Genomic DNA, 15,715 nt, shown 5'->3' with positions numbered 1-15,715 from the left:
ATATGTTCTTCTGCTGGTCCATGCTTTTCCAAGCAGATTTAAGGACTGGATAAATTGAATTAATTCATTAGATCTAAGAAGTATACAGATCACTTCTGGGTGAGCAAGAATGAGAGAGCAGTCTCACAAAGTCCTTTCCAACCTAAACAATTCTATGATTCTATGAAAAATCACCTCGGTGACTGTTCTTAGACAAAATTCAAAAGATCAAGAAGGAGGATCCTATGGCCTAGACTCCTTGAGGCTGAGTACAGCTCATTCACAGGATCTTGAAAGCAAAGTCCTCTACTGTGTTCACACCTTCCCAACAATACTTGTTTCTCTTTCCAGTGAGAGAAAAAAAAAAGCAGAATGCACCTACATCATGGAATAAGGAAAAAAAAAAAAGGCAAAATTTTTTTTTTCCTATTTCAGACAGTTTGCAGACTCTGTATCTGTGGGACTTTTCATTACAAAATTAACTGTGTGCTGAAGAGAATCTGGAACAGCAGAGCCTTTATGCTTCCAAGTTTTGAGATGGCCTCAGAGTGCAAACCTCCTCTTCTCTCTCATTTCTGGAATACTTTTTGACAATTAACAGAATCATTGACCACAGCGCAAGAAGTCTGCCCAATCCATCAGGGCCTAAATGTGAAAAGAGGAGGAGGAGAGAGGGAACCTTCTAACGACAGGAAGGGGAGAAGAGGTGTAGATTTTTTTTGGCTTTATTCATGAGCATTTCCTCATGAATTCTGGAAGAGAGTCAGGAAATAAAGATAGCAGCCAGAACTCACCTTCTGCATCTTTTTAAGGGAGAACTAGACAAACGTAGCAGCGGCAAATAAAGGAAATACACAAGTAACCTTCTCTATGCAAGGCAGATGCTACCCCAGCACACAGAGTTGGCATAAAACCATGGTATAGAGGCTGTTTGGGACATTCTCAATACATGTTAAGAACACAACTATGCTGATATCTGCATTTTTTCCAAAGTTGATGGAAAAATTAAAGCATGGGTTGATGCTCCTGAGAACAGAGGAGTCAGTAAGAGTCCCAGGTTTAGGAGAAAGAACAGAGAGACAGAGAAATTACCTGTTATCTTGAATCTCTAAGAGAGAAGAGTACCTGCACTGGAGCCAGGACCACAGCACCTTTTCTATCCTTCCAGAAAGGCTCACCTGACTTTTTGTAATGACAGAGGAGAGGTGCCTGGACACATGCCTAGCGGACTAATGCCAGCACTAGCCAAGACGTGGGACCTCCTCTTTCTACAGGGTTTGCCCTCTTCTCCTCCTCACAGGTACATGCATCGCTACTATCCAGCCCACAAGGACAGAGGAGAAGGAAAGAAAAGAGACTACTTGGTTTTCAACAGAAGGTAGTCCTCGTGCCCTGCAGTTACGCAGAGGAATAGCTGAGAGTGAGTGAGCAACCACCACCTGATATTAGCAGGGCGTTAAGAGCATAGAGAATGTGCTCACCTTAAGCAGCATCTTAGAAGAAACACCACCTCTCCATCAGGACAGCAGCTCACTGGATCCCTAAGCAAAAAACCTATCCCTGAAACAAATCTGGATTGACGGGTCATTAAGAAGAGTGACTAAAACAGACTTTTTTTTTTTTTTTTGGTAGAAATATTTAAAATATAGAAAAATACAACTTCTTCCAGTACAAGAGTAACCAAGCATGTAGCAAGTGTATTACATCAACTTAAATAATAAATCTAACTTGCTAATATTTTCAACACCATACTTTGTTCTCGCATACTTTTGAATTACTCTAACACTATTTTTAAACAAACCCTTTCACTGAAGAAAACATCAATATATAAAAACTATTTTTTAAACTAATGAGTTTCCTCTTTTGCAAAGCAATTATTTTAAGTACTGAAAAAGTTTCCGTGGCACCCTCCACTTCCAAATGACAAATATCAGCAATAGCTGGATTTAAAACAAACAAACTGAAAACCCCAAATCAGCAGTGTTTGACTCAAGGGAAAAAACATTAAATATTTTCAAGCAGAAGAATTGAAAAACTTATTCTTACTTGAAGAAAAAAAGTATGTACGCACACCTGCTGTTCTATCACTCTAAGCAGGAAACCATTTCACTGCTGCATCATAAGTAGAAGAAAAGTGCTTATTAAAACATTAATCACAGTCCATTATATTCTGACTCCATGCCAGAAGTTCCCATTACATCACTGAAAATATCTATTAACCAAAACCTGATTCTGACAAGTTACAGAAGTGTAGTGTTTAGGATTTAGTAATGTAAAAGTCAGTTTTAGAAGAACAGTTACACAATTGATTTTGCAGTGGCAAGCAAGTATAATTAATTGTTTTTGTGACATTTATTACTGCAATGGGGTTGATTTAACTGGTGTTTCTACTGTAAAATTATTCAAAAATTATTTCAAACTTCATCTACTTTTATTAAACACATTTATTGTGAAGGTATTTAATACCCAGGGCTGCCTAAACAATTTTAAAATGTGCTGGATATACTAGTACATGTAAAACTGTGTTGTCTTGTGTAAATATGGGCCTTGTTTAGAACTCCGTCTCACAGGAAATTATGCCAAATGAAAACCATCTCCCCTTCTCCTCTCCCACTGAAAAGGATTTATGTTTTTACATTTAATACCAGTTAAAGAAACAAAAATATGGTGGCGTTACCTTCGAGCCTAAGCAATAGCTCATCTGTAAAGTTCGATTATGTTCAAACCCCTATTTGGTTATTAGAAATGTGGCCTAACTCAAATGCCCCAATTTGGAAGAGAGAAGAGAACAACTCGATTCTTTCTGGAAGCCTGGCACTACACAGTTGTTTACCTAGAACAGTTTTCAACTAACTATTAGCAAGGCTTTAAAACCAAAGCCATGAAAATCTGTTCCTAAACGTGTATGTATAATCTCCAGCCAACCAACTTAATTGCAGGTACTTTCCTCAGGCCCCTGTAAGCAGCCCCACTCAAAAAAAAAAAAAAAAAAAGAAAAAAGAAAAAAAAAAAAGAAAAAAAAAGGAAAAAAAAAAAAGATAAATCAAAGCCACAGAGCATGATACAAAACACGTATTATGTCCCTAACCCAAGGGAGGAGAAAAAAGGGTATATTTAAAAAAAAATGCTAAATTAATAATCGCCTCTGTAGCTGTACGTTTAGTGCCACTAATCTTCACAAGACACTGTCCGTTCAGGGGCCAGTCCTCCCTTTCTCAGCTCAAGCGGGTGCTGCCGCACGCTCTGCGTGTGGGAACGGCCAGGTTTACCGGCCTTGCCGTGGGCTGCACTGGTTGCAGCAAAGCGCCACAAGCCAGCTTTGGCATTGCCAGCGACCTTGTTGTGGGTGTCAAGCAACCAGGTAACATCTCACTCATTTGATACAGAGGTTGACGTGAAATGAAAGCATTAGATGCTTATAAATGACTAGGATGTACAGAACTCATTGATTATACCCCCATCCTGGCATTTAAGAGACTCTGAATTAAGAGCACCCCATGTCATTAGTGTTCATGATGACTAAAAGGTGTCTGAAACACACGAACTGAAGAACAGCTGTGCTTTTTGGGGTTTTGTGTGTTTGTTTTTAAAAGGCTTGGGTTCCTATTTTGCCCCCTTGACCCAACACGCACAAGTCTCTAACTACAAAACATGCCTGAGCTAATAACCTTTTACCCGTCCTTGGACATCTTCCAATTTCCAACATCAAAAGAGTATTCGGTTTTCCTCTCCTTTCTTTTTAAGTAGTGCCACAAGCACCAAAACTCTAATGCAGCCTGGCTTCCCACGGCTTGGTCTTGCGGGTGCTTGCAAGCTCCGACTGAAGCTTTTCTCAGGCGGTTAGGACATGTATGAGGTGTCTCACTCCCATGCAGCTTCGCTGGTGGCTAATAAGTTACAAGCTTACCAGGCAGCCGTTTTTGTCAGTCAAGGTACTTTTAGGGTCCCCCTCCATATCCAACCACTCTTCTTCATGCAGCAGCTAGGGTCTTAGTTACCCTTAAAAATCTCTGCCACTCCACGAAGTGTGACTGCAATCAGTGAACAGATGCATAAACTGCTGGAATGGAAGGAGCTATAAACTCCAATTCTTGTGGCTGTGTAGGACTTGGATGTTGGGGTTTTTTTAAAGGGAAAAAAAAAAAAAAAAAAGTAGTGAACAGATGTGATCAGATACCATGAACTCTAAGGAAAGTTCTCCAGTTCCAGTTTTCCAAAAAGTTTCTCCAGTGTGATCTAATCTGGGGGACATCAGGGTCATTATCAAAATAAGAGAACAGAGACTACCAGCCCAACCCTTAAAAATCTTGCCATCCATCATATCAGGTGTGAGATCAGTTACATAAACAGGATCAAATTTATGAATGGAATTACTGACTTTGGCAAATCGTGTGCTCCCCCGGGAAGAGATCCCTCACTCCTACCACTTAGCACTCTTCAGAGAAGCTTTAAACATTGTTGACTTCTGATCGCTGTGAGAAATACTACTCATCAAGAATAAAGCTGCAATAAAGCTATCTGAAGGGGGGTAAGGAATCCTGAGCAACAGCTTGATAACCTGCATAAAGCTTCAAGCAGGACTCCTCCATGCTTCTCTCTGCCATTTCAGGAAACTTGTAATTCACTTTTTCAGCTATTTGATATTCGAACAATGTTCATTTGGAAGGCTGCTTTACGACTATGTTTGTCAGTGTCACCATCAAGAAGATGCATCACTTCTGGCTTTATTTTCCTCTTCAGGGGTCTATTTTGCTGGCTGTCCCACTCAGTCTAAATATTTTCATTATACATAAGCCCCCTTTCTTGAAACAATAGTGTGGAAGGGCCTAGGAAGCCACTCTCTCTTCCTCTTTTCAGACTTCATTCTTGACTTTTTATTACAATGGATTTTTACAAATGCCTTAGAGGGCAAATTCAAAACCGGATGCTCCTCACCTTTCTGCTTCAACTACATCCGAGACTAAATAAATAATTTAAAAGATTAGTCCATCTAAACAAGACCCTTCAGAAAACCATGATAGTGTTTGCCTAGACTGCTCCAGAGCAACTCCTTGCCATGACATCTCTCTGCCATTCCTTACAGCCGAGAACAAAGCACGAGTGATGCTCAGAGGCTGATCAAGAGGAGGAGCTCTTCCTCTCAGCAGTGGTCCTCAGGGAGCTCCCATATTCTCCATGACCGTCACCAGACTTTGCTCCTCATCGCTAAGGCGTTCCTGCCTCTGTAGTCTAACACTGAGCTTAAACAAAGCATTTTAGGGCTCTGTCCCGGGAAGAACTACAAAAGCTGAGGACACTGAGGCCCTTCTGTTGCTGAAGCGGGAGATAAGCAGGAAAGGTCACTCCTGCACATGCAAAACATATTTTTCTTGTGGCAACTACACAATTTCCAGTGCAATTATACATCTGGCTGAGGAAACACAGAAAGACCCAAAGAGGGCAACACAATGGAATACAGGAGCAGCAAGGAAGGGGAAAAAAAAAGTAAAGGAAAACACCGAGCACAAAAACTACGGACCTCAAACTTCCCACATAATTTCAGAGAAGCAACAGAAGATCTAAAACAACTTCTACAAAAATATTTTTTCTACGCTAATGGAGGACAGCTAAGGAGTAAAGTCTGTGGACATACAAAGTCACAGGAGAAGCATACATCAACAGTTACATCAATGCAGGGGATGAAGGGAAGGATGAAAGCTGAGAAGCGCTTTCAATAACAGGTAGGAACTATCACAGCCGATCAGATATTTTTAAGTGGCTGGTAGTAACAAAGCTTTGATTTGGTGAGACACAAGGGTGCAGAAAATAGGGCATTTGGCCCACACAATTGCTGGATGCCTCCTGCCACATTATAATCCATGTGCAGACAGCTTTGCCTGACGCTGTTTCAGCTGCCTACTTAGCAGCATTGCCTCTACACCTGCGGAGACAGTTCAGGGTTCGCCTCCTACCAATTTTCAATAATAAAGCCAATATTACCATCCTGATTTTTTGAAGAAATTTTAAATATTTACTAGTTAATCCTGTAGTACAGTTTGCCAGACACTTCTCCATTTCTTATGTTAAGACTGATTTTTTTTCTTCATATTATATGTATTTTAATAAATGCATGATTTAGTATTCTGCAAGCCCACACTACAAAAAGACTATTCTGGAATAAATGGTATAATTACATTTCCTACAGCGACCTTGTAATCTCTCGAGTATTTATTCTAGACTAAACAGCCTTACTCAGCTGCCCTGTGTCTGATTGTCGATGAAAGAAGCTTGTTTGACAACTGCTTCGAGCAGAAACATATTTTTTCCATGATTGCATGAAAAAGTGAAAAAACATTACCAGACCAGTATTCTGAGTACAGAGACTCATGTTAGATCGATGAGTTAATTTTGAAGCCAAACGCCAACAAAAACAATTACTATGGACATTCTGCTGTCATGGCCAGCTTTTGAGGTTAATTTAGTGGTACATATACAACTACAGCCAACTCTACATACAAGAAACTACATGGTGTATGCAGGCTTCCTTCTTTGTTTCTTTATATATTTTCCATATTCTCTGCTTTTATAACCCTCTCGAGACCTTTTACAGTTACAGAACCCACACTATACCCACAGGTGGGCGGGCAGGAAGCAAAACTCTCCATTTCATAAGCAGTCCACTTTTAATATATTCAATTGCTAATGACCTTGACAGAAGAGCTCCATGCAAAACACCATATACTACAGGGTGTCGTTTGAAATGTTCATAGACATTTTTGCCAGAAAGCTGATTTCTTAAACAGTAAGATTTCAGACTTACTAAAGGCTGCACACTCCTTTCCTCGATTGCCATTCAGCTGGAAAAATTGGTGCTGATCTACCTCCTCTATATTAAATTTGCATCCTTCCAAAATCCTACGACGAAAGCTGTAGGATTTCTGTAGTACGCTAAAGCAATAAAAGACAGTTTCTACATCAAATCAAATTAAGATGGTTTACATACAGTTCTGCTTCCTTGTTCCATCCTCTCTTTAAAAAGACAGCACACTTGGACGTATTGACTATTCCAAAAAAGTGTACCCACCTCGTACTCCTATTGTCATGCATAAGTTTTTGTTCACTTATTCGTGATAAAATGAAGAATACTTCACTTTAAAAGGCTGCATGCAAATGTAGCTGTGTCTTTAAAGCAATAATCACTTCTTACCTGCCAATTCTCATTCATTAGGTGCCTGATTCAAAACGCATTGCAGCCGACAGAAATCTTTCTACTGGGGATCAGGCCCTGCAACAGGAGACACTGGGAAATTCAGACCATATGCCTCAGTAGCCAAGAAAATTCCTGCAAGAAGGAGTGCAGCCCTCTACACGCTCTCCAAAGCAAGACAAGCTTTCCTTGCTCTTACTCAATCTTTTGACTCTGACTACTGAGCTTATTGAGAAACTCTATTCTATTCAAAGGAGCAGAATGAATTCAGTGTTCAAAATCAATGGGCCAAAGCAGATCAAATAAGCCCGTCATTTGCGGCTTTTCTCCTTTTCCAAGATTTAAGAAATATCTGCATACCCCAATGACAAAGACAGCAGATGTGAAAAATCACCTGCTACAACTTTTAAAGCCCAGCAGTCCTGTCACCCATTCAAAATCAATTCTCAGTTATTTCACTGTCTTGAACCCAACGTAGACACTGACAGCATTTTAGAAAAACTAATCCGGCCAAAGTCCAGATCAACTATGGTTTAAGAATAGTTTAGAGAGCATCCTTACTATTGCCTCACTTAAAAAAAAAAAATACTATGACTGACAGCAAAGAAGTTACACGAGTCATTTCTAGATTAAGTGCCAGAACTCTACATGTGTTTCAAATTACACTACAACACTGTACAACAAAGAAATATGCAGAAATTTTCCACTTGAAATGAAAGTTAAAAATTAAATGCTAGCAAAGCTCTAACAGACATGAAATCCAACCTCCTCATCTTAATTCGAAATTTAAAATGACTGAGCTGTCCTACACTAGGAAAAAAAAGGAATGAATCAATCCAGTTGTTCGTTATAAAAAGCCCAGTGGGCTAAAACACATTCGTTGTATGTACAGACTTCCACAGCACGCTGATTTTGCTTCAGTACTTACCCTCAACTCTTAAAATGACATTTTGCTTAGATTTAACTTTTAAATTATCAAAGTATATTACCTATCCTCATTAGATTAGTGTTCACCATTGAACTTTATTTTTGCATCATATTTAAACAAAACACTAATTAACTGGTGCTCCTAACAATGTGGTTACACATGAAAAAAAAGGGAAGTCACATTTTTCCCTAAAGAAAAGCAAAGATTTTTGGAGCAAACTTGATTTTTTATATACCTATGTGTATATTGAGGATATATCTCTCCAGACAAAGTTTAATAGGCAAACAATTTTATTTTAAGCAGCCCAGGCTTGACTTGATTACAAGGTCTGCACAAAAGTTCTCTGTTAAGGCAGGGAATTTTTCAGTGGAGTGCAAACAGAAATTTTTAATCTTACTTGTAAATTACCTCTATTTTGTGAGAATGGGACCGGCACTGTGTTAAGAGCACGATCCACTTTGGATTATAAGAGACCGTTTCTAAACTTTGAGACATGAAGTTCACACATCTTTACCCAAAACGTTAATCACATAGGCAGATTTTCGATTTACACTCAGTTTTTAAGTAGCTTGTGTATGGCTCTTCCACAGCTGTAAATACTTGGTGTGAGAACGCTGTGTGGCCGCTCCTGCTAGCCGTACATGCTTACAATTAATGCCAAGAATGTCTTTGTATTTTTCAGGATCTCAAACACACACCATTTTGATCCTCAGGGTTTTTTTGTTTTGTTTTGCTTAGTTTTTTTTTTAATCAAAACTACATAACAAACATACATTTTTAAAACAACAAACAAATTTCCACCCCTATCCTGTTTTGGTCTTTCACTACTTGGCATGTCAGAGTTTGTTATATGTTTCATTTCTTTTGTTTTGCAGTAAGAAAAATCCAGACCTCCAACCACACAAATTCAGTCTGCTCAGCTAAAACATCAAAAGGAAAAAAAAAAAAAAAGAAGAAAAAAAGACAGGCCTTTTTTACCCCTCTAAGAAAACCTGGAAGTAAAGTAATAGTGAGTCCCCAAGCATCCAGGCGCTCATGCTCGCTCTCTGAACCACACACCTCCTCTCCCCAAAAGCCATGGTAGGTCACGCAGCCTTGCGACGACGTTGGCAGTTCAACAGATTTGAACTGATTTGAACCAAAGATGAGACGTCCCACTTTACTCAAACTACACCAACCTAACTTTCTGGTGACCACAGAGGTGCTAGTAGGGCCTTTGATAAGACCGGGCTCTCCAAACACGACTCCCATCGGCAGGTTGCCTTCAACTCCACCCAGAAACCACCAATATCCCAATGCACATCACTGAACAGTGCAGTAATTTAGAGTAGTGACCAAGTCACACGGACCCAGGACTACCAGTCATCCTGGAGGGACAGGCAGCTATAGAGCCTTGCCTCCAGGACGGGTACGTGACAGTGACCCAAGACCCCACTTTTCTCCAAGGACAGCACCACAGATTAGGAGACGCTCTCATACACGTCTTCTCCCCTTTTTCCTTCCAAGTCACATTTCCATTTGACAGCTGAGACAGACATGAGCTGGCCACACAGGCTGAACACCCAAAGTGACCTTTGCCACCCCGATCAAACCATCACCAACCTTCAGTGTGGTTCAGGGGACCATCAGCCACGGAGGCTTCCTGGCACGAACCCCCCCAGGCACGTAGTCAAGGGAACCTCTATCAGAGGCTGGCTCTGAGAAAGCTTCGCTCCCCCTGCCAGAAGGTTAAATACTGTCTACAAGTTAGTGCAATACATATTGCTTCCAGAAAGCCATATAATTCAGGATTATTGCCTATATTTCCTTATGTCCAGAAAATTTTCCTCAATTAAAAAAAAAGGGGGGGGGGGCCCACGCGGGACGGACACCTGAAGGACACAAACCCCTACCCATTACGCCAATCGTTTATGTTGGGGGAAAAAAAAAAAAAAAAAAAATCTATTTCTTAGTCATTCTTAGATTTCCAACACAATAGCAAAAAATGCATCATAAGGATGTTAATGCTTTTCTGTAGTACACAGAAAAAAAAGAAAATTTACCGCCCCAAGAGAAACTGAAAACAAATTTCTAAAAACAGTTTCAACATAAATTTCCTTTTTTGCAAAACATGCAAAATCCATACAGAAGAGCAGTGGGAGGATGCAGAATCAAGTTTATTGGACTGCACACAAAGTTTTTTGTAAAGCCTAATGAACAAGTAGAATAAGTCATCTTAAAAAGCTATTTATTTTTTTTTATTATAAAAGATCCCTAACAAATGTTCTAGATGATCCCTTAAGGATTCACCCTTTTTCTTGCTCTTTGCTAGAAACCGTCTTGCCAGCTGTCTCCTTCATTACAGCAGTTTATTAAGAAAGAAAAGCTACGCTGATGCTGAAACCTAAAGTGGGTCTTGCAGAAGGTAAGAGGTTAAGATGTGAACATTCAAAAAGCCCATTCTACTGACTGTTTTGAAGATAATAAACTGTATCTTTTTTTAAAAAAAAAGTCAATAAATTACACTACCAGAAGTGAATTCAAAGTCTCCAGGTTGGCAGTGTCTTTGCAATAATTCTGGCTCCAGAAGCTCAGATGATAATAGCCTGCACATTTGAGGGAATTGTTTAGCAGCAATAAATAGCCAGACTGCAAAATGATTAACAAGAATGTGAAAAGCGGAAGAAACAAACAAACAAAAAATTTAGATTTAATCCGTCCTTATAGGAGCCCGAATGAAGAGGAAACAAAAAAAATCTTTCGCGGGAGTGGCTAAGGTTGTGCCCAGCTCTCCTGCCTCACCCAGGCAGCTGTGTGCAGCTGTAGGCAGCTGCCCGGAGCCCCCCCAGCGGGGCCTGAGGCACATTAGTTAAGCATTCATCATCAACAGGAAATGCGCATGAGTTCATATAAACACGGCAACACAAATACATAAGCAAATAGCCTCGAATAGTTTAAGGTATTTCAGACGCCCCGTGGAATAGGGTTAGAGCTGTACCGGCTGGGAACCCACAGCATCGAGGTATTTGTTTTGGAATTGCAAACAGCCTCAGGACTCAGGAGAACTCTTCTGGTGGGCACCACCACCCACCCACGCACCTCCCCTTGCTACCACAGCCACCCACCACCCCTGCCGCTCTTAACCCTTTCATCGCCTCCGGAGCCAAGCCGAACAACCCTGGCCGTTCACGCTTGGAGGAGTAAAATGACGTATGTGTCCAAGTGTCTCCAAGAAAAGACTGCGAGCGTGGTTTGCAAACCCTGCTCCAAATACGCTCGCACACAGACGTTGCAATGCAACTGTAGTATTTAAAGATTTTATTTTGCAAGGTGTTGGGCTGCTTTCGAGCCAGTGTCCCAGGCGGTTAGGTGGGATGGACACGGAGAGCACGGGGTTCCCGCCGGATCTGGACACCAGCACTCACCTTATGGGAGCACACGCGAAGGGACGGGGAGTCCTCAAGTCATCTTCCCCCCCCCCCAAGCATTTTCATTTGTGATGAGGCTTAGGGCTGAGAGGGCCTCAAAGCTCCCCTCACATGGGAGGTCCCTCACAGCTGTGCTCCATCCAAACAGGCAGTGAAGGCTGAGTCTGGCTCTGCCCAAGTTGAAACTGCTAATTAATATTTGGTCTCAGAAGCTTGATATCAGGTAATAAAAGTTACAGGCATCAGGAGGACACAGAAACAATAAAAATGGAGACAACCTCAATTCCAGACAGCCTTGAATTTCTGAAGCACCATTAGGTTGCTTATTTACTTTAAAAAGTCTATCTACCTCTATCATTTTCTGGATGAGATACAATTTCTCCTGTGCCAGTGAACTACATGGGATTCATGTTTGTGTTTCAGTGGTCTCTGAAACTGCATACTAAAGTGTCTCAACTTTGTTCAGTACTTTGTGGCTTCAGTTTTCCCATATTGCACAGTCAAACCTAAACTGTTGGCTTTTAAACTCTTTCTTGCCTTGCCAGTCTGCAAGTTCATTCTGCCATGTAATTTTCCAGCCACTGTAAGCGCTGGTGACCTTGAAAGCTAGGCCACGACCAGCTGGGTGACACTCGCTATCCCGGTAGCTACGCGTTTTCAGGTGGCGTTTCAGCCACAAGCACGTCTCTGGAGAGCAGGCACATCGCTTTTGGACTTCCCAGCCTCCATTACCCGGACACAGCAGGCTCCCAAGCTCCCTTCCAAACATGGCTGCACACCACGATGCCGCCAAGCTGCCGGACCAGCCCTGTATTCTGTTTTTTTGACAAAGTTAAGCTCTGTGCTTCATTTCTCACAAACGCAGTTTGACTGTAGACAGCAGTCGACAAGTAAATCTACCCTTTTCCATGGCAAACAGCCCAACTTTAATATTTTTACTGGCTTACAGCTGGGTAAATTAAGCCCCAGATTTTTATTTATTTATTTTTTAATACCGTGCAACTGAAAATGAACAGCTACTTCACTATGACTGCCAAGGACAACCTTAAAAACACTAATGCAATCCAGTCCAGCTCTCAATAGATCTATAAAGGCTAGAGGACCAAAAATTTCAGCTTATCCACCCAAACAAAATGTTGGTTGGGCAGGAAGTCTAATATTTCGGTAAGATCCTTAAAAAAAAAAAAAAAGAAAAAAAGAAAAATAAAAAAAACCCCTACGTGCTGGCAAACTGAAGATGGTAACAGTCCCAGCTATAATGCCATGAAATGGGAATTAAAACTTGCTGTGTTACTTACCCCAGCCTTCCCAGCATTTCAAGCTCTGGAACTTGTGGTCCATATGTCTCCACTTGCAGAGGCTGATACTCATACAAAGCTTCCTCTAGCTTTTGAATGGGAGCTAGTGAAATATGCTGACCCTGTTAAACAAAAAGAAAAATATTTCTACATACGAGGTCAAGGTTTTGTTTTGACTTTTTTAAAATGCAATGCAAGAAGCTTACACCATTAACCTGGTCCAGACAAAGACCATCCCATTAAGAACATGCTGTCTACTATATCACTCATTTCTTCACGATTTAAATTTTTTACTGAGATCTACAGTTTGGAAGTAATGTTTCATTAGCTGTAACTGTTTGGACAAGGTAGGAAGGAAAGGGGAAAGTTTTATTGAAGGCAGGCTTACTGTTAGAGAGCGCAGCTGCTTCCAGTGTCACTAGTAAAATTATTATTAGGTAAAAATTTCGTTTATCAGAAGTAATATCAAACAAATGTCTCTGAGCAAACCTATTTGATTCTGTAATCGATTTCCTGAAAGCCCTAATTAGAAAGGGAAGCCGCTTTCATTTCTCTCTGCAGGCTTTGTAAGCTCCCATATATAACGGCTCTCAAGATAGACTTTTACAGCGCAATACAATTAATTCATTCAGCAAATTCCCATTTGTTTCATAACTAAAAATATAGAAACACACAAACATCAAATTTTCATTCCAGATGGTACTTTTGCAAGCCCTTCAGACGACTGAGAAACAGCTAGACGTTTCCCCCCCCACCCCCTCCAAGTCCCTATCACTCCGAGCTCTCACAAAACAGGAGACTTGTGGCTGGAAAGGAGGGGTCGGGAGGATATGAGATAGAGCCAAAGTTAACAGATGTTGCTGCGTGACATTCTACACTGATTTGTTGATCTTTCACACAGTTTCAATTTTCTACTGTATTCTATGGTGCTCACAAAAATTAGCAGCAGCAGCAAAAAGACAGCACTGTGAGCTCCCCCAAAACAGCTTGGCTTCCCCTGCAGAAACTGAGCTTCACATCTGCAAAACACAGGAATTTAGGAAAGTAGTAGTATTGTTTTTGTAGACATTTTGTCTGCAACAGGAGATGGGAAGCTTTCCACGGTGTAATGCCGTGTATAACCCTGGCTCCCACTGGTGATCACTTACTGAGCTTCACTTCCCTGGGGCCGCTCACGTAAGCATCTGATCCCTCAAGTGGAAACTAAAGGCTCCTGATCTGGGACACTGGGTTAAAATTAACTAAAGAGATAAAAAAAAGTCAGTAGAAGGGGAAAGCTGTTAATTAAATTTGTGGTTGAGGACAGTGACCTTTCTGAATTTGGAGCATGGATATTTTTGTTTAGAGTTGCAGAAAATGGCTAAGAAAATTGAAGACGACAGTCCTTGAGAAGTGCTATCGTGGATCTAGGCCGATCTCTACGGAAATATCAGCAGCTCAAGTTTTCCATCGAAACGGCTGTGTGTGTGTGATGAGAACAGATAGTTCTGGGCCTCTCCTGCACTGCCGGGGCGCCTGGCGGGGCTGCCGCTAACGCTGGTACGGTGACAGTGTCCTGAAGGCGAAACGCGGTGAAGAAAGTTCTCCAGTCAGCCATGAGTCGCTCCAACTTTCACAGTTAGCATACTGTTATTTCTGTGCCACAAACTATTGCTGCAACATTAAAACCAGGCAACCACACATTTAAAAAAAAAAAAAAAAAAGAGTAGGGAAAGAAAAGTCAAGAATTCAGCTTTAATCCCACTTGATGTTTTAAGATACAAATGCAGGGTCTTTTTGTATTGCTAGAAGTTGCCAATTTACAATCTATTCAGGTTCATGAAAATATTATACTTTGGAGCTACATTCATGTGGGCATGTTACACCCATTGTAAGAGATTAATGTTTAAATACGACTTTTAGATTTATATTTTAACAATATCTTTGTCTCTAACCAAACGAAGGGGAAAGACACATCGGTATTTCACATGTCTACACCCTCATCTGGTGAGTGAAAAGTCTCAGTCTTTCCAAATCCAGAGCAATTTTATTCTAGCCATAGAAAAGAAAATTCAGTTTCAGGCAAAGATCAAAACCGTGATAAATATTTTGGGAAATTACTTGTGCATGGAAAAAAGGAGCAGCTCAGATTGCAGAAGCCACATCTCTGGAGGGCACCACCGGAACAGCTGCTCGCTGTTAGCAGAGTTGCCACTGGTGCATTCCTAACACTTTTTTAACGAGAGTGACTTCTACCAACATTGGCCAGGAGACACGGGAAAGCTCCCGACAAATGGACTGGGCTCATCACCAGCCTCTTTCCCCATCACCATTTTTGCCGCTACAGATGCCCATCTCTGTCTGGGGACTCCTGGGAGGATAGGATGAAAATGTTTTGTTTTTCTTCCTCTCTCTGTGGGGTTCCCAAGGTGCCAGAAGGGATCATGGTGGTCATTTACTGTCCCATGGTCAAGGGAGCTGCCTATCAACGGTGGGGAGGCTGACTGCTCGGCACGCCAGCAGTATGGTGGGCACTGGTGAATGCGTCATGGGGAAGCCACCAAGCCGTGCCAGGACCTTTCTGTGAGGTATTTCTGTATTGCAAAAACAGCGCACTGTGGTGGCCCAGAGAGCAGAACATCGGAAGAGGAGCAGCACATAGAAACTGTCCATCCTTGAGCTGGTCTGACCTCACGTCCAGCACGGGCCAGGACATTTTGTGCTCCTGTACGAAGCCCAGGGACTGGCAGTTCAGCCAGAGCACCTTCTTTTGAAAGGCATCCAATCTAGACTTAAAGATTTCAGATCATAAAGGTCTAGGCACATGCCCTAGGTAAGTTGTTCCAGGAGTTAATTATCTTCACCATTAAATATTGGCAGCTCACTTCTGGTTCATCAAGATCAGTTTCAAAGCACTGGCGCTCTCCTACAGCTTTCT

At 41.3% G+C, this 15,715-nt stretch overlaps 1 protein-coding gene across 5 annotated transcripts in view; it reads right to left on the bottom strand.

Annotated features, from left to right (window-relative positions):
- Positions 1-15,715, bottom strand: part of MNAT1 (MNAT1 component of CDK activating kinase) — a 126,380-nt gene that overhangs the window by 25,451 nt on the left and 85,214 nt on the right. For 4 of the 5 annotated variants that reach the window (XR_014228868.1, XR_014228869.1, XM_082318277.1 and 1 more), the window contains exon 7: positions 12,799-12,920. The exons of the other annotated variant lie outside the window; for it this stretch is intronic. Coding sequence is in view for 2 of the 4 variants with exons in the window: in XM_082318277.1 (XP_082174403.1) it covers positions 12,799-12,920 (122 nt within the window). In the remaining 2 variants the exon portion in view is untranslated. The remainder of the gene's footprint in view (positions 1-12,798; positions 12,921-15,715) is intronic. 5 annotated transcript variants of the gene reach the window in all.

Source organism: Platalea leucorodia, assembly GCF_965183815.1.
Source record: "Platalea leucorodia genome assembly, chromosome: 7".
Classification (NCBI taxonomy): domain Eukaryota; kingdom Metazoa; phylum Chordata; class Aves; order Pelecaniformes; family Threskiornithidae; genus Platalea; species Platalea leucorodia.
Note: the sequence above shows the minus strand (reverse complement) of the source record. Positions and strands in the feature narration are given on the sequence as shown.